This window comes from Centruroides vittatus, unplaced genomic scaffold, assembly GCF_030686945.1.
Source record: "Centruroides vittatus isolate TY-2023 unplaced genomic scaffold, ASM3068694v2 contig_290, whole genome shotgun sequence".
Taxonomy (NCBI): Eukaryota; Metazoa; Arthropoda; class Arachnida; order Scorpiones; family Buthidae; genus Centruroides; species Centruroides vittatus.
In genome coordinates, this window is record NW_027121846.1 from 230651 (window position 1) to 250155 (window position 19505).

Below are 19505 nucleotides of genomic sequence, written 5' to 3' on the forward strand. Positions count from 1 at the left end.
CCGTGTCACTTGTTTTTAGTTACGAAAAGCGAACCAAAGAAGCAAGAGTCGCAATTGACGACAGATGAGAAACAGAAATTGCAACAAAGCAGAAAGTCGTTCAACATAAAAAAAAGTGCACCCATCGAAGAAAAATCGAACAAACCGGGAGAAGTAAATAAAGTGGAGACCAACGCATCTAGGGATCAAGACGATGGCAACGAGAAAGAAACAAAAAGCAATACGTCTGATGCACTCCACAAAGATATATCAAGCAGCTGTTTAGACAATAATAAATCATCGATCAGTCAGCCCAATAACTCAATCCATTTGTCAAAGTTTGCACCGGCTATCCAGCATTGCACCGCATCCCATCAGTCAAAAGTATCGACTAACCAATCTGTGGGCGCACAAAGTAAAACTCCACACAATAAAGAAGGAAGTGAACAGAATGACAAGAAGTGCACACAAGATAAGACGGATCCCCCTTCTAAAACTTGTGAAACCCATCCAGTGATTAATTCTGCAACTATGTCGACGGCTGGGAGTCACCTACCCAAACCTACTGCTGCCGTTAAGGGGACTAGTAAGACACCATCGAAACTGCAAAACAACCAAGATATTTATGTCCCTGTTCACATCTCCGCTCCAGAGATCCAACCGGAGGTCAAACTGAATAAGAGTTGTCCTCGCAACGAGAGCATAAGTGTAGCCATGGTGTCTCCAATTTTAAACAGCAAAAACGATAGTTTAAAACTGGAGACAGCATTCGACAATACCGACAAGATTATCAGCTCCTCCAACAAGATGAATGAGACCACTCTAGCTGAAGAAGCGGAAGACATAGTGCTGAATATCAAACCCATGCAACCCATCATTCGATCTTCCGCTTACGGTTACATGAGAAGTCTCAGCCCCCTTACTGGCAGGCTGAGATTTCAAACGGAGTTGAATGGTGGAAGAATTGGTTTCGGCAAACAGATATTTTCCGACACCAACCGGGTGTACAACATGAAGAAATCGATTCTGGGAGGTGGGGGATTGTTAGAGGCAGATTACCTCAGTGATCTGGATCATGTTGACTTATCGGCGGGTTACATGAGCGATGGTGAGATTCTACGCCCAGGGGCCATTTGCCATCTCGATGATATTGCTAGCGGATATTTGAGCGAAGGAGGCAGCCAACCGTTGTACACGAAAAGGAATACTAATAGAAGTAAGGATCTCAATGGCAGTCAGCAAACCGGCATTTTTCACGACGAAAGGTAAGTACATAATTATCTTTATACAATTTTGCACCTGCAAGAGCAAAAAGTTGTTTGAAAAACTACCTAAATATCATTTCCTCTTCATATATTTCCAAAGCAACAGCAAGGAAAATAAAATTTATTATAATCATGTTAATAAGATGTGATTTTGCTTTGCATAAAGTTGCGGTTTATCTTAAGATAATCAACTTTGAACATGCCATGACTATTACATGCGCATATATAAATATGAAATTATTAGTTCAAATGAAATTCCGTTGCAAAGTGTTTTAAATTAGATTACATTTTCATGGATAATTTTGTTAAATTTGTCTGAAAAAGCATTTGTTAAATTCAAAACAGAACTCTTCAAAAAAATTAATATGCGAAGAACATCGCTAGCTACGTGATATTTATCAAAATTATTTTGAGGAAGTCCAATAAATTGAGGATAATATCCTCGTCGAGGTCAAAAACCATACTGTTAACGCGTTATCCTTATAGATAATCGCTGTTTGTCCCTGACGGATAATGAGATGCGTAATTGTCGGAGCTAAATATAAAACTCTTCTCGAATACAATGTCTATAAATAAATAGTCAAAGAATCGACTTTTTAAACGCTTTCTTTTTTTTATATTTTGTATCATTTACAGTAAATTGATTGTAGGAGGTTAAGCGAGCTCTCTATAATCGATAGATAAACGAAATCCAATAAAACTACTATTCGTTCGTATACGTGTAAGGATGTTTTACTAACATAAAATGGTTTTTGAAAACTTGGGATCTTTAAGAGGAGATGATGAGCTTTTTATCGGCCATTGATCCTAGTTGAATGCTGTACTACTAATGGAGGTGACAGTTCTCGCTCTAAAAACGTTACAGATGACATTTTGGACCTTAAACTTTCTTTTAACTTTAACCTTTTATTGATTAAATTAAATCAGAAGTTTTTAAAAGATGACTTTGACGTGACGGGAATTGATCGATCGATTAATTAATAATGTTTTTTTTTTTTCTATTTTTTCAGAAATAAATCTTCTATGCAGAATTCAATTAAATTCGGGTGAGTTTTTGAAATAAATAAAATTAACGGTGATATTTCGCGCAAAAAACAAATATATTTTGTTATTTGTATTCAATACAAATGGTTTAGAGTGAAATTAAAGCTAATTAATATCTCTTTTTATAACTCGACAATTTTCGTTTGAGAAATTTTATTAAAAATGAGGTTAAACTAAAATTATTCAATGTTGTAAAAATGTAATTGCTTTTTTTATATCGTCGAAATTAATATTAAATTTGCTACAAACTGCTCGATAATTTCATTCTAGACTACAATATTTAGAGAAGTGTTATAATAATCATAAAAGATTTAATCAGAAATGAAAACTGTATATACTTCTAGTCATGTTTTACGGATGTGCAAATAAATATTGTAAATCCACCCCGTTAATAATCGTAATTGCGACAGTTCATAAATAATTATCAACGCAACGTGGTTAATTATCTCGTTCATGTTCCACAGAGCGATTTTCAAAGTTTTATAGTTAGTAACGCGTGACGATTTCCTACTTAAAAAGTCGCACATGAATAAATGATAAATTCATCGTGTACTATTACAGAATGTGCGAAACAATAGAATAGTAAGGCAGCATCAAGCTTCCACCTTCTAATTATGTTATAAAAGTATTATGAAAGTTTCGTGTTTCTAGTTAGAGTTAAGAAAATATTCCACTCTCACAGTTATCAATTGTTGTCATCTGTATAGGCACTGGGAGACTACGACACGCTATTGTTCGTGACATGCACAATTTTTTTCTGCTTTTTGACTATAGGAAACATAATGACTAGACTATTTTTCTTTTTTTTTAAATCGGTATTTTTAGAAACAAACTTTCCTTAGCTAAAATCGAAGGTATCTTTCTTAATGGGGTGTGCTCAAAGAATCGTCTGAAATATTTCAAGCCATCACATAAAAAAATAATCATTACATGCGAAACAACTTTCTCTTAAAACTCTTTGCTTTGTAATTTTAGATAATTACACAAGAAAAACAAGTTTTAAAGATAGCAATGCTCGTCTTCATATTGTCTGATGTTAAAAAAACACATCAAAGGGAAGTTCCAGTGGCATTTTCACTTACCAGAAATCGATGAAGACTAAAATTAGGCGATAGAAACACTTTAATTGATAATTTCACGAGTAGAAATTCTATATCCAATTTTTACAACACTCCACCGCTGTGACAAATCGCATTTCTTTTGTGTATGGATTGCCGCCATTTATCGATAAAACGATCTGCAGGGTTTTAAATTAGAGAAGATGGCGGTATTGTTGGTCGGGACTGACTTAGTCTAGTCTCGAACAGTTTCTTTTCTGTCTCTGCCAGTTTGTTATCCAGTTCATTTATTACATTGGCTTACTGCTTCTCCTAATATAGCCACGAACGACTCGAAGACAGCTGTTAAAAACTTCTCTTGATTAGTTTTAAAAGTAATTAGAAAACTTTATCGGTTGGGATTTGAAGCTTTCGATGTTTTAAAATAAAACTCCTGTTTCAGGTTGTTTTATAACAACGTTGCCTTATGGGAAAAGTAATTTTAGACAGTTTAAATGTTAAATAATTTTCTAATTTCATAATAAAGTATTAGAACCGTCGTGTGTGTTCATAAATTCGATTTAAAAGAAAATCACCCATTTAATACAGTGTTTTCTAATAGTGTGCTATATAAAAACAACTAGTAATTATCAATAATAGTACATTGTTCTAATGTAATATATATTATATTAGTTCTATTCTTAAATATCTGTGTTTATATATAAGTTATGAATCATATTTTAAAATCTAATTTTTAAAAATTATAAACAGATTATACACAAAAATTTTCCTTATGTGTAGTCTAGTGCAGCGAATGTCTATCGGCTTTACAAAATCCGAATATTAGACTTTATTCTATGAATTTATTTCTATTATATTTTATATTTAATATGTCAACTATTAAATATTAAAGAAATTTGATTTACGACATTATCTAAGTAAATAACATAAATCAGCAGCTTAACGAATAAATAATTGTATCTTAAGGAAGGTTATAGGAAGGAAAATAGCATGAAAAAAATCTAACCACACTCATTTCTTAGAATTGCACCTGTAGCTGTTACTAACTTTTACGAAAAAAGGCAATAAAACTCGATCTATATGATTTGTTTCCATCGTAGAAAGAATGGAAATGGTGCATTTCAGATGCATTTTCATATGCGTTTTGCAGTTGCAATCGATTCCTCCATCCCCCTATGCCCATTAAACAGACTGAAATATAGCAGAAGTCTCGAGACTAACAGGATGAAGTAAAATATTTCTCACACAAAAGGCCAGCATGAATGATGTTGCAATGCGTGAGCAGTCGCTTTAGAAAGTGAAACAGTAGCAAGCTTCTGTCTTGAAAATAAAACTAATTTAAATACGGGGTCCTTTCACAAAGAGCATTATGTGGGACTTAATATAAAGGAGCTTTGTGAAGAAAAGAATTCGCTAATGCCTCCTAACTAATCATAACTTTTCACTTTTTTTATTTATTAACGAAACTAATTTTTTATTTTAAACAAATCGATGTAAAGAATAAACTTGAAACTTCACAGAAACATTATAATTGGATTGGGAGAAACATTAAAACCTTCCCTTCGCTATGTTTAATGAATTGATCAATAGAGGCCAGCTACAATTGCAGAAGGTGATGCTCGCTCCCCTCATCTGCCACCACAGATGGTACATCCCAATCGATACAGTGTGAGTAGCCCGAAATCGCTTGTTTTGTCTGGAGGTGTGTCTTTTGCACAGCCATGCACCGCTCTAAACACCGCGAAACGCGTCACTGGTATGTCAGGTAAGATCTTATAAAGAAATCAGGTCTTTTCTATGTTACTTTTGTGAAGATATTCACTCTTTCCTGCGAAATTGCCAAATTTCCTCTATCCGACCTTCCTCATGACTTACTTAATCCTGTATTTGCTATGGTTTCTGATCTGTAGCTTCTTGATACATTTGGTTTTATGTAGTTACCCGATAAGTTCATGTTTTACTTTCTATTGGACGGTTTCTCGTAAATATTTGTATTAAAAAATATGTACTTTACATAAAAAGCTATAATTATTTTTTCTTTTTCAAACATTGAACTGATTTATCTTGTATATTTTGCAGTTTATAAATTTAGTGATAGGTTGATTTAACGAATTTCACTTCTGGAGAGTTAACTACTCCACCTTGTTATTTTCCGAATCTCACTACACATTGCCACTGTTTGTATACAAACATTGATTAGCTGCTGGCAGTCTGCCCCTCCGGCTGAAGTTTTAATGAAGTACCGTATTTGATTGTTTGCTCCAATGAACTAATGAACTACAAGAAAAAAATTAATGAAATTGCCCATTTAACTTTTGATCTATTTATGATAAAAGTTAATAATATTTTAATTATCTTCGATAAGGAAAATTATATATTTACTTTATAACATAAATAAGCAGTGCATGAAAGTTTTCGCTTAAAAACTTGCTCGCACGAAAACGATTTCGATTACCATATTTAATTAACGCTAACCTAAAATCTGCACGGTATACGATGCTATGTAATCTTCTGCTCTAGGGCAATTGTTCGAAAATGAATGTCCAAAATTAAATTAGCGGAGTGTCTCGGAAGCTGAATAAATAATTCAAAATATCCTCAGCACTAAATGCTGTTTATATTAATTTAAACTGTCATCTAGAATTTAGTTAATTCTCTAGCCACCTTTCAGGTCTGGTGTAAATTATAACGGTAGATTATTTATAATATAACGTAAAAATAAATGTTCGTATAAGAAGACAAACATGTCGGTTGACATTCAAAAAAGTTATACAGAAACAGTCTCTGCACTTTAATCACAGCGATAAATCAACTATAAATCTTCGGGGATATCGATATACTCTAACAAAACTTATTTATATAACTTATTCGTGCTTGTGTTTTTTCTCAAACATAGTTTCTACACGTTACTAAGACGAAAAAGAAAAGACCTGTACATTATATTATGACTACGACAGACTAATGTATCTTATTTTGTAGTGTATAGTCGTTTCTTTATTATATATTAATCACGTAATAGGATTAAATGGAATTTGTATTGTAGACTAATATTAATGAAATAGAAACTATAATTTATGTCATAGTTACAACTACTTATTAAAATATAATTGAAATTTATAGCGACATTAATTGAGACTTGTTGTTTTCAGTTTCGAAGATAGTAGTTCACTCAGTAGCGGTATTAGTGATACTGTTGCAGAATTTAGCACCGATGATATTACTAGTTCTTCTATGAGCTCTGATAATCAATTCAACAGCTTGAAGCGTACTCCTCACACACAGACGACCTGCAAATTGTCGCTGCCATCATCAAACGACAAGAATCACTTGGGATCTAAATCCATCAACGGTACCAATGATAGCGGAAGCAAAAATCGATCTAATATTAAGAAAACAGACAGTTCTATGCAAACCGAATCCAGTGCCTTTCATCATAATTCCACGTCGACTGCATGGAAGAAGCATCACGATCAAACGAACAGACTGGAAAACAAGTGCGAGTCGGAAAAATGCAAAATAGAAAACGAGAAAAGAGAAAAGAAAGGAACGAGCAGCAGTTCATCTAAGAAAAATGCTAGCAGTGACTCGCATAAATCTCGGCATAAGTCATCTAAATCAGACGAAAGCAAACACAAAGGCGCAGAAACCGATTGTCCAAATGAAAAATCCTCACGTAGTAATAAAAATATCTGTAACGATACCGGTCATCTTAAAAATAACGACGGTAAAAAAGTCTTGTCGTCACGGGCAGCTACGCCAAATGTGGCATCGGTTACTAAACGCTCTACAGTTGTGCATCCCAGTAATCCTTGCAGCAATATGAAATCGAATAGTACAAAATTATCAATAGGGAATCCGAATTGCAAAAAAATTCTCGAGAAATGTTCCGATAATTTAAGAATGTGCGATTCTGTAGAGACTACAAACGATCCACCATCCATTATGATGTTTCAGAGATGCGGGACGGTTCCAGGATGTTCTAACAGTAGAGCATCTTTAGACATAAAAGGAAAATTAAAAGTTAGTGCCAATACTCAAACTACAGTTCACGATCTCTGTGTCACGACTCATTCCGATAGCGAGTATAGTTCTTTAGGAAGGAAATATCCTACTAAACACTACTTACTAGCATCGCCTGCTGGTCTGAAGGATAGAGTTTATGGTAATAGATCTAATAATTCCAGTTCGGTATCCGATTATGTGCTGCTACCAGGTTTATCAGGAGGCGAACATAGGACCCGCTTTTCTATGAAATCAACAGATAGCGATAACTATCTTCGTCTGGACATACCTACAACTACTACAAGCTCAACTAGTCATTACGCTTGGTTACGTCACAGTCCTAGTCTAGCTATGTCGGTGGCATCTGCTCCAACCTCCAGGCTTTACTCTTCGGGAGTGTTGACGGAAGCGGAAAGCATGGAATCGTTATCATCTACAACATCCAGTGTACATGCTCAGGTAAGTTTCATTGATACAGCGTATATATGACTTAACTAATTACTGTATTAATATCGAAATATTTTCAGATACAACATGCTCGTGCCAATAGTTTAACACACGCGCGCCTGATGATGCACCAAAGAGAATTATCCTCATCTCCAAGATTGTCACGGTCTAATTCGATTCGATCCACGAAATCAGAAAAATTGTATCCATCCATGTTACAGAGATCGGACGATCTAGATTCTGCAATAGGTTGCAGTGCTTCGTTATCAGGATATTCAGGAAACGGCAGTGGCAGCTCTCATACCAGTCAACCTACCTCACCCATTTCTTTAACGCAGGTAATTTTTAAAAAAAAGCTTTAAAATTGAATATATTTTTGAAAATTTTAATATTAAAGCGTTGTTTTCCTTAGGGTTGTGCTCGTTTGTTTCCATTATCTCACATGAATCCCGCTGTGACTACATCAAATCCAACTCAGACCAATAGCAGGAGTTCTAACACGATGTCTCATTATATGGGTGGTTTGTTATCAAAAATTGGAAATAAGGACGATGACAGTAAGTTTTATTCCATTGCTTAAAATAAAATTTTAATATTCTGAAGACAAACAGAATCGATACTTATCCTTTCAGTTCATGGATCGTCGTTATCTTTAGTATCCACAACTTCTTCTATTTATTCAACGGTGAGTCTCTAATCGAATTATATTTTGCATATTAATATTCATCTTAACCGATATTTTACGTAATTAGGCTGAAGAGAAGCAAGCACACGAAATAAAAAAGCTTAAGAGAGAACTGGAACAAGCTCACGAAAAAGTAACTACCTTGACATCTCAACTAACCACTAACGTAAGTACTGCTAATGATTCATATTGCTAATGATTAATTATCGTATTTAAATATCGCTATGTCCATTAGGCACACATGGTAGCAGCATTCGAACAATCGCTCTCTAATATGACTACAAGATTACAACACTTAACAGCGACAGCAGAACAGAAAGTAAATACGTTTATCGTCATTTTATTTTATTGTTACGGCGATAGCAATCAAAAATTGTTGGCCTTGATATGCTCTTTGTTTTTTTTTTTAGGATTCAGAACTGAATGAGTTGAGGAGTACCATTGAAGCATTGAAGAAACAGAGTGCGGAAGCCGGATTGACAAAGATGGCCCTGCAATCCATGCAGGCAGTCCAGCGAAGTACGGGTGTTCCTAACTTAGTTCGCCGTCACACATTTAACACTACTAAGGATACTGGTATGATGTCGACTAACACTAAAGCAAACCTCCAAGTGGTCGCTAATTCGTCATTTGTCTGCATCGAGCTATTTGCTTTGGAGGCCTTTAGAGCAGCTCCTGAATAGTTTTTTCTGTGCATGTTAAATGGCGGAATGAAAGCCGAAAAAAAGCTGATTTAAACTAATTGTTATTTTCGTTGTTGTTTTTTTTTTGCATTTGTTTACCGCTCACGTCATGTGGCTATGTTATCTTAGTAATAATTTTCATTTCTATTCTATCGCTTTGTTTCTAACCGATTGTCAGTCGGCTTGTGTTAAAATATCAAACACAACAACAATATAACATAAACATATTTTGATCCAGAGATGAATTACGATTTTAAACATTATCGTTTCATTTCAGCCCTTCAGGAGAGCAGAATATCCCGCCAGTTTTCTACGGAATCGATGTCGAGTGCTAATTCCCTGTCTAGCACATCAATCAAGAATGCCGAATCAAATTCAGCAAAGAAGAAGAAGAAAAAGAGCTGGGTGAGTGTAAATTTTAATCATTCCGTATCAAGCGTAACTTCCAATTTAATTTTAGGATTAACATTTTGTAACGACTTCAGTATTTGAAATGGACTACCGAAAAGAAAAAAAAATCAATTCAAGGGAACTGTAATAACGATTCTTAAAGTCATTTAAGCACTTTAAAAATTTGACCCTGTTCATTTTCTAATCTAGTGTTATATTATAAAACTATTTCTTTTCTACTTTAGGCTCGTCTCTTGAGAGTTTGTCCATTCCACTTCAGATCATCGATCCACATCCTTTCAGTTCTCCCTCCTATATTAGCTCTAGTTTATTTCAAGCTATTCGATGTAATATAATCTCTTGTTGTGTTTTCATCTTTTTTTAGCTACATAATATTATTTTGTTTGGTGACATAATTGGTTGAAATGTAATAGTTTTAAGTTTTAAACATGCATATTATTTTTTAGTAAATGTATCCGTAGAATAAAACAAATTTTACGTAAAAAAGATCACGAGAACTAATACCTTTCGCTGGAATTTCTTTGACTCTCAGCTGTTTTTAAGTATATTCAAAGACGTTTCCATGAATTACAAAAATACAATATAGGCCTATATACCAAATTCTTAATTTTATGTACTTTTAAAAAGATGTTTTTGCACTTAAGCAAATATAATAAATGGTAATGTCTTCGGGATTGGCTCTAATTTCTCATTACTAATGCATGTAACTCTATTATTATTTAAAACAACTGGTATTAAAGACACGAAAAAGTTTTCTAGGAATAGAATAAGTTATACTTTGTGAATAGGTTTAATTTTCTAATTTATTGAGGGTAGTGTTTTTAAATTGTAAATAAACTGTACGGGACATAAACATTCTAATAATGCGTATTGCAATATTGATTCTTAATTACCGAAATTTAACGATCCTCACATTTGAATTTCAGTTTAAAAGTTCGTTCAGTCGAGCCTTTTCTAGAAGCAAAAAGAATAAAAATGGTTCAGTTTCCGATGTAGAAGATACGCGACAATTTCAGTCAGATTCCTCCACACCAAATTCTCCACTTCTGGGATCCTGCCATCATCTAAGCAATGGAAACATAGCGCAAAGTTTGAAGTTATCCCATTCGTCATCGGCGTAAATATCGATATTATAAATTATGAATGAATTGTTTTTATAACACGCTTTACAAATAAATTCCATTTCTCTCAGAATTTACGATAAAGATGACGAGCCGGCTCCTGAAATAGTGGTGGAGCTTAAAAAACAATTGCGCGAAAAAGATCTGGTATTGACGGATATACGATTGGAAGCCCTGACCTCGGCCCATCAGTTAGAGGGTCTTAAAGACACAGTCAACAAAATGAGAGTAGGTGGCTGATGACTTCGTTTAAAGATTAAAAGCAATCGATAACAATAATTCGATTCGTTCAATTTAGGCCGAGATGATGAATCTAAAGCAGGACAATGACAGATTGCAGCAGATAGTGTCTTCTAAATCTCTAGCATCTTCCCAAGGATCGTTAGAAAACAATGCAGAAAACATCGAGAAGAGATTATCCGGTCAAATCGATCCTTCCATTATAGGTAAAAATTATATCGTGATAGATATTTTATACGAGATGTGTTTTATGTTGAATTCTGCTTGTAAGATTTTAACTCAGAATTTCTAACAGATCTGCAAGCTAAAGATAACCACGATGGGAAGAGGATAACCATCTCGGTATTTCTGGGAAGTCACGGTGATTACGTAAAATATATTAGTCATACTAAGGTAAGAAAACTTCATTGACTCCAGTGCAGATTAAAAATAGAAATAACAAAATTTCACGAAAATAATAGTCATATCCAAAACAGCATGATTAATCTGTGTTAGTATGTGTTTGAAACAAATGTAAGACAGACGTATTTACTTACATTTACTCATGCATCACAACATTTATAATAATTGTTTGAGAAATGTCTTCAAGTTAAATGGCCGGTTTTTCTTTTATTTATTGGAAAGACTGATTAAAATATTTAACTTCGACTGAGTTGAATATTTTGTTCTTTTGAAGGAAACTTTAATTGGATCAATATTTGTCAGCAATAAAACCAAATGGGATCTCCTTGACAGTATGGTCAAACAGGCATTTAAAGTATGTATTAAATTTTTATATTCCAAAGTAATGATACTTACTAAAATATGAAAAAAAAAAAGATTTAATTATTCTAATATCTTTTTCCCCAGGAGTATATTTTCCAAATCGATCCTGTATCTACTCTTGGTTTAAGTTCAGAAAGCATCCATAGTTATCATATCGGAGAAATTACAAGATCAAAAGGTAAGTGGATATTAGGAGCATGCTTTATTTGTTTAATTTAGCTTATTCTATATTTTCAAATATTACATTGTAGTTAAATGTACATCATTGATCTTAGACTAAATAGAGGTATGCATCAGACTATCAGACTATAGTTAGTTTACACTGCTAGAACAAATAATGGGAATTTATATACAGTATTTGTTGTAAATGTTAATGACTCTTTCCACTCTCTCACTATATATATAATATAGTAATACAGTTTAATCGAGGAAATACAGTGTGTATATAATCTCCTCATCTCCTGCTGCAAGATAACCCCCCCGCCTCAAAAAAATCCCCAGGTCTTCAAATCAACCCTGGGGGTACATATGTTTTAAAAATAACACGTATGGGGTTTAATCGAGGAAATATGCTGTATATATAATGCATAAAAAGTGTTCTATTACTCAGACAGACAAATATCATCATGCCATATCTTATTTTTTTTCACGTTTACAACTAATTATGTTCCATTCAACTATCTTTATTAGACTATGTTTAAGCTTTTTGAGGTGATACCAAATTCATCAATGAATATGATTCTCTCATATTTATCACAGATGTAAAAATATAGGCTTAAACATTTTAAAACTTTTTCTTTGTAATGAGTTTACTTCCTCACTTATTCTGAGATTTAATGTAGTCATAATCACCATTTTATATTGGAAAAATTCGAAAAATACGATATTAAATCATACTCTCTTCTGTAATACAGTTATTTCAATTTAACAAAATCCTTTTTGAATGCAAGTTTAAACTCAAAATCATGTTTTTGTTTTTTTTTTAAACTATTTATTATATCAAGAAAAACTGTAATAAACGCATTTAATAACGTACAATAATTGATTTTATTTTTAAATTTTAAAGAGAGAAAAATATATTAAAGAAAATGACAAAAAATAAAAAAAAATACACAACAAAACCAGTAATGGAACGTTTAATTAAAGAAAAATACGTTCAACAATGATAGATTCAGGCATAACTTTGAGTATTTTTGCTAAAGCTATTATTTTCGAAGGTAAAATATTCATTGTTGACAACATTATCACTTTTTCTATTTATACCTTTCTAAAGATTTGGAATTCACTACTTAAAAGTTCATTGTAAAGGAACATGTTTAAACATTAATAATAATAATAATATTATTATTATTATTATTTAATCATAAAGAAGTAATAATATAATATTATTATTTTAATCATAAAGAAGTACAAAGGTTCACCCACAAGTACAAAGGCACACCCAATTCTGCTAAGGGCTACTGGGTAATAGATATATAACAGACCTACACAAAACATCATGACAAATTTACAACATAGAATTGCAGATGCAAAAATAGCACAGAATAGATAGCGAGAAGGAAGGGGAAAAATAAATAAATAAAATAAATATATATATAACTAGATACAACAAAATTACAAGTATATAAGAAAAAACAAAAAGGTACAAAACAATGCAAAATGCAAAACAAGGACACCCTAAATGATGGTGAGATGCTAGATGAGGCTGTAGATAACTTCCTCCATTTTCTTATTGGTAAGATGTTCACACGCTAGTTCACGTGGATAGGACAGTATTCTTTAAGAGAAAACAGGGATAATCCATCCAGAGACAGTCAGTTTTTTTGCTTTTTAACTCTGCCCTGTGGGCACTAAGAGAAATTGTTTAATCAATCCCATTGTGGGTTCTACCAGGCCCACAATGCTGCGGCCCTGGATCAAGTTAAAATTTAGTATGAGTCACTACACATTTTAATAAATTTTCGCTTTTAATACGTACATAATCGATTATAACAAATATACGTAAATTACCATGTCAATAGTTAACTCCACAATTAAATTATTTTAGCCTTTTGTATTATTAACTTTTTCATTACGAAGGGGGAATCGAAGCCTAAACCCCTCCATGGTTACGCCAGTATGGCAAACCCTTCCCTTTTAATACGCGTATGATGGTCCACGAACTCCATGGCATTGAAATGACTAAAGTTCTACAAATATTTTCTGAGAGTTTATTCCCATGACTAGTAAGTAGGCTTATAAGAACAAATTCGTTTGGCACTATATCACCGTAGACAATCTACAGCCTCCTTTATCTCCATCGTGACAAATGATGCGCTTTTCTCAAGCACGTCATTGATCACGCCGAGGTGCTTTGTTGTACACGCAATTAATGAATGGTGACCCGAAAGGGCAAATTGATGATTTATACAATAAAGATTTGTCTACCAGATTTACAGCACTTCGGCTAGATCGTTCTCAAATGGTTATACAACACTACATAAATTTAAAAGACCCGAAAAAGTTTTCTCCAGGCTACAAACGTATAGTTCTTAAAGAAAGTAAGACAAACACGGTCATCTTGTACGCAACGATCATTAAATCCAGACTTAAATGTGCCCAAATCAATTACCTGTTTTAAAAAAAGTTACAGTATATTGGTTTAAATTAATAAAAACACTTTAAATATAATTATAATATTCGGGACATAAATATGACTGTTTAAAATGAATTTGCAGATAATAACTTACCTGAACTATTACCTTGCGGTTACTTTGTGGGAGATAATGCACAGATTCACATTGTTTTAAAAGGTAATTCTTTTGAAGATAGTATATATTATTAGTTTATAAATCTTATGTAAAAATAAAATATACGAAATGCTTCCTTCCAATAGGGGCCAAACAGAATTCAGTGGATGCTTTGGTATTCGAAATGCTTATTCCGAAATTGATCGTACACCGTTACGTTTCGTTATTAACGGATCATCGCAGGATAATTCTTTGTGGTCCGAGTGGCACGGGAAAAACTTACATTGCTCAAAAACTAGCCGAATATTTGGTGCTTAAGTAAGTTCCTTGAGATACGTTTTTAAAAGTTAAATATATTGCAGTTTCATTTACGTGGTTAAAACATTTTCATTCTAGAAATGGCAAAGAAATGACTGCCGGCGCAGTCGCTACCTTCAGCGTGGATCATAAATCGGCTAAAGAATTAAGACAGTATTTATCGAATATAGCTGAACAATGCGAGAGCAGGTAAGTAGATGAAGGAAGTTAACTCAAATCGATTATCAATTGTTAAATCGTTTCACGCCTCTTTTCCTTCGTAAAGTAACGCCGGTGATCTTCCATCTGTGATTATCTTGGACAATTTGCATCATGTCGGATCATTAGCCGAAGTTTTCAATGGGTTTTTAAGTGCCAAATACCAGAAATGGTAAGCATAAAATTTTGTGACGGATAAATTAATTTGTTTAAAAAACTAATTTTATTTTGGATTTAAAAATTTTTTAAATTTTGCTTAGCCCGTATATAATTGGAACAATGAATCAAGCCACTTGCTCAACAACAAACCTTCAACTGCATCATAATTTTAGGTAAATTTTGAGAGAATTACTTAAGTTCTTTGAGTAGTTTTTTTTTAAATTAAAAATAAAATAAATTCTTTCTTTAGGTGGGTGTTATGTGCCAATCACATGGAACCAGTTAAGGGTTTCCTAGGACGATATCTTCGCAAGAGATTGATAGAAGAGGAAGTACAGAAAGGAAAAACTAACGAAGATTTGACGAAAGTTATTGAATGGATGCCTAAAGTTTGGCAGCACCTCAACAAATTCTTGGAAACTCATAGTTCCTCTGATGTCACGATAGGTAATTATTTCTTACGTTAGTGTTTTCTTTGCAGTTTTTGTTTTAGAAGCTTTCCAGAAATTTTAATAATAGCTAAACTAAACGGAAAAATTTGTATAAAGACATTATAAGCAAATATATGGATAGAAAATAGCAAAGCAATAATCAGTGGAATCGATAGAATACAAGACGCTAATAAATTTGCAATGTTTAGGTCCGCGGTTGTTCCTCTCCTGTCCCATCGACATTTCAAATTCTCAGGTATGGTTCACCGACCTATGGAATTATAGCATTGTTCCGTATCTCTTAGAAGCGGTGCGCGAAGGTTTACAGGTAAGCTTCGCTTTCAGAAAAATTAACGTTTTACGGGGATATTAGTAACACTGTAACTCGATTTAGCTTTACGGAAGAAGAGCACCCTGGGAGGATCCTGCCGACTGGGTCCACATGACCTATCCGTGGCCGCCTCCCTCGGCCGGAGAATGGCCACAACTATTGAGATTAAGGCCGGAAGATGTCGGTTACGATAGTCATCTGGGATCAGGTTTAGGTAACAAGCATCTGCATTCGAACCCCAGCGAAGTGGAGGGCGATCCCTTGGTAGGTTCTACCAGAACAGTTTTTGTGTAATGTAACACTTCGGGAGATAAATTTGTAACAAAAAACAAAATGTGTTGCAGCTGAACATGCTGATGCGCCTGCAAGAAGCCGCCACATACTCTAGTCCTCTTTCCAACGACAACGAATGCACGAGATTAGACAACAAAATCCACAAGGAAGAACTGATCAGCGGTGGATTGGAATCCACGCTATAGTGCCTTCTACCCAACAGTATTAAAGAAAAAAACATATCTCATAAGAGCTTCCATACCATTGAGGTGCATTGCAGACGAAAACGCTTGCCTCCTCTCCCCGCAATGGGGAGAGTTAATATTTGGCATGTTCTTAAGTTATATTTTTTCATAACTATGGCTTTTTGAGCAATGTTGTCGGGAGCGAATATTTTATATTAAATGGCTGCTAGTGTCGATATTTTAAACACGATATGCTTACATATGGTGCTGTGGAGTTGCCTTTTTTGTATATCGTTTGTATGAACATTGAGGCGAGTTTCGGCCGGATAATTATACCATTATCCCTGAGCACGAGCTGCCTCGACATTCCGTGATCTTAAAGAAAGTTTTGATAAAAAAGAATTTATACTTTTGTATTCATGTATATTTTGAAATGCAATTTTGTGCACAGTTTATTCTTACGAAGAAAACTTTTTTCCAAACAATGCAAATTATTTAAATAATACTGTACTTAGTCATTGCCACTTTTGATACATGTAACGTTTTTGATATAGGAGACTAGTATTTATAATTAACGCAGATTGTATAATACTATATATATAACGGTATATAAAAGTATGATTTTATATTTGCACTTGCTATTTACTAAGACACCAAAGAATTTGGACAAGCGATATCAGTTGCTTTTCATACACAAACATATATATTTTTTCTTTCGTATAGTGAAATTCACGTTTTTGAAAGTAATCTGTGATGATGTGTCATTGATGTGTATAAATTTGTAAATAAATACGATGTTTTATGATTAAACGGAATTTATTTAACTGAACCTAACCGAAGACGGTTACTTGGACCTTGCGTATTGCTGATGACATTCATTTTACCAATTTCCTAAAGAAAAATATTCATCTTCAGGCATTTTCCTTAAAACAATATAAGTTAGATTTTCTTATATTCACAAAATAATATACACGTAAGAAAATTACACAAGGCTGACGAAATCCTTTATATATAATTATTTCAAATAGATATATTCTTATAGGCTCTACTCTATACATAAGTATAACAGTAACTATTCAGTGTACATTCACCAAAAATTTTATTGCCGTTAACCAACATAAATTTCCAAAACCCGTTTATAAATTTGCGATTCTCCCGTATTTAACTCGGTGACTTTTACATATAATTATCGTGTACAACCCAATGAATCGCCACCAATCCAAGCTTCTGGGTAATGAAGCTTGAGCACAAAATAATTACATTAACTGTAATTGTCAGTGCATTTTATCACGGAATCAGTTTAAACCCATTACTATTATCCATTTAAATTAGCACGAGTAAATTATAGCTAAGTATAATTAACCGTACGAAATAAATATTTGCATACAAATATATTTTAATTAATAAAACCCTTTACCATCCCCGATTAATTAAGTTCTCTAAAGATCAAAAATCATCTCCTCTTCGAACCCGTTCGATCTAGCAAACGGGGGGAGATACTCGAACAAAATTGTCAAACCAAATTATATATTTTAAAATATATTCACCTACTTCGATAAAAAACAACGCAAATCACGATGTACAATCGCCATTGGCAAGTATCGTCGTGGCTATAGCATAATCGCTCCTGGGCGATTTTACAAAGCCGAATTCGAAACAAAACGCTGAATTTTCTGCAAGTTTTCTTCTTCTTCCTCTTCACAGCATAAACAAAAAATTAAGAGTGATCGATTGAAGATTTAAAAACAGACGGGAAACGAACAAACTCAGCATTCTGATCAAGAAATCTTTCGGATTGGAAATCGATCTCAAACTATTCATTTCGTTCGTGTTGAAAACCTCTTGCCACAAAGCGTAAAGAATGTTACTCGAACTTGCGGAATATTTGCTTTAATAATTTAAAGAAAAAGTCATTGTGTTGTATTAAAACATTTAAGGATTAAATGAGAGAAACAACTTACTCTCGCACATTTTCTGGTGTTCCGTATTGATAGGGGAGCACATCTAAACAAATAATTTACTGTAAGAATAATAATTGTCACGGAAATACTTAAAAATAAAGAAACTTACCATCGGGATAAGAAGAAACGAGTGCCAGAAGAGTGGCGAAGATGATAAAGAAGATTATCGAATACATCCCCAAGTAGTTGGACTTCTGCATAGTAATTGAAGGCGGCCTTGCTAACTGCGTTTTAAAATGCAGCGGCAAGCAACAGCTGTCAGGTAAATTAAATTCGATCGTAAAAGAATAATTTTATAGGCAATAAAATTGAAACACGAATTTTACTTCTATAAGCGTAGGCGATACAAGATTTGGAAGTGAATTTGGAAGATATAATTTTTCTGAGGCAAAGAGGGGGCCATTCTTCTACTCACGAATGAAACATCGGGAGGATGGAAAAGGTGATAAGATGTCCTAATCGATGATAATGATCAACAACAGTACGTGATAATCCAATCCAAATTATACGGTTTTTATTTTTAGAAATGTAAACTGAATATAGCTTTGGTATGTGAAATGTCTTAGTTTTTAATATATATCATTAAGTAAAATTTAAAGAAAAAGACGAACATTGATGCGAATCGACTTGTGACCTTGCTCTGAGCGAACTTGAAAATGAACTCGTCTGCGTGAGAGCAGCAGCAGTTGTGCTGGTTTCATTTGTATTATTACGAGTCTTAAACTGTGATAAATTTCTCTTCATAAACACCATCTGTAATGAATTCAAATAAAGCTGAACAATATTCCTCAGAATATTAATATTCACCGTAGTAAAACCTAGAAAATAGTCTCGTTTAATTTCCGCCCTCAATGATTAATTAAATTGAATGTAAATTTCTATAATTGTTCAATATTTTTACTCTTTCATTTTTGAGTCTGGTAAATTAGGCACTTCTAATCTGAAATAAACTATAAAACTCTAAACCCAGAAAACAATAATTGTCTTTTGCGCTATTTTCTATCCGTTTTAACCTGTGCATGTATGTTTATGTTTATAATTATTTTTATTTATTTAATTGTGTATTAGTTTTAACTGCATTTACAATTTTTTAATTAATTGCAACTCTATTTTGCCACATATTTATCATTTATGCCAAACAACACAATCAAATTTAAATCAATTTTTTTACTGTAGTAATATCCATATACAGGTTTTTTTAAATACCATATATCCAGTTT

The 19505-nt window shown here is 33.4% G+C and overlaps 1 protein-coding gene and 1 long non-coding RNA gene across 13 annotated transcripts in view; one reads left to right on the forward strand and one right to left on the reverse strand.

Moving 5' to 3' along the window:
- The window catches only part of LOC136972348 (neuron navigator 2-like), a 49867-nt gene extending 32733 nt beyond the window's left edge, over positions 1-17134 (forward strand). For 9 of the 11 annotated variants that reach the window (XM_067266906.1, XM_067266914.1, XM_067266908.1 and 6 more), the window contains 25 exons: positions 20-1244; positions 2255-2290; positions 6496-7807; positions 7876-8133; positions 8208-8352; positions 8428-8480; positions 8548-8646; positions 8716-8799; positions 8891-9056; positions 9441-9568; positions 10501-10691; positions 10767-10923; positions 10994-11141; positions 11231-11328; positions 11612-11692; positions 11785-11878; positions 14418-14492; positions 14576-14747; positions 14826-14936; positions 15013-15117; positions 15206-15277; positions 15355-15551; positions 15745-15863; positions 15930-16130; positions 16211-17134. In XM_067266906.1, the coding sequence (XP_067123007.1) occupies positions 20-1244; positions 2255-2290; positions 6496-7807; positions 7876-8133; positions 8208-8352; positions 8428-8480; positions 8548-8646; positions 8716-8799; positions 8891-9056; positions 9441-9568; positions 10501-10691; positions 10767-10923; positions 10994-11141; positions 11231-11328; positions 11612-11692; positions 11785-11878; positions 14418-14492; positions 14576-14747; positions 14826-14936; positions 15013-15117; positions 15206-15277; positions 15355-15551; positions 15745-15863; positions 15930-16130; positions 16211-16345 (5462 nt within the window). In that variant the 3' untranslated portion in view covers positions 16346-17134. The remainder of the gene's footprint in view (positions 1-19; positions 1245-2254; positions 2291-6495; positions 7808-7875; positions 8134-8207; positions 8353-8427; positions 8481-8547; positions 8647-8715; positions 8800-8890; positions 9057-9440; positions 9569-10500; positions 10692-10766; positions 10924-10993; positions 11142-11230; positions 11329-11611; positions 11693-11784; positions 11879-14417; positions 14493-14575; positions 14748-14825; positions 14937-15012; positions 15118-15205; positions 15278-15354; positions 15552-15744; positions 15864-15929; positions 16131-16210) is intronic. The other 2 variants (XM_067266913.1, XM_067266911.1) reach the window with 2 other exon arrangements.
- On the reverse strand, positions 17122-18798 carry LOC136972349 (uncharacterized). 2 transcript variants are annotated; one of them, XR_010880316.1, is made up of 4 exons: positions 18612-18627; positions 18395-18540; positions 18286-18328; positions 17122-18212 (listed from the first exon to the last, which is right to left on the reverse strand). It is a non-coding gene; the product is annotated as an uncharacterized lncRNA (long non-coding RNA). The 2 variants fall into 2 exon arrangements; XR_010880315.1 differs by having other exon boundaries at positions 18395-18798.
- Positions 18799-19505: the final 707 nt, after the last annotated feature.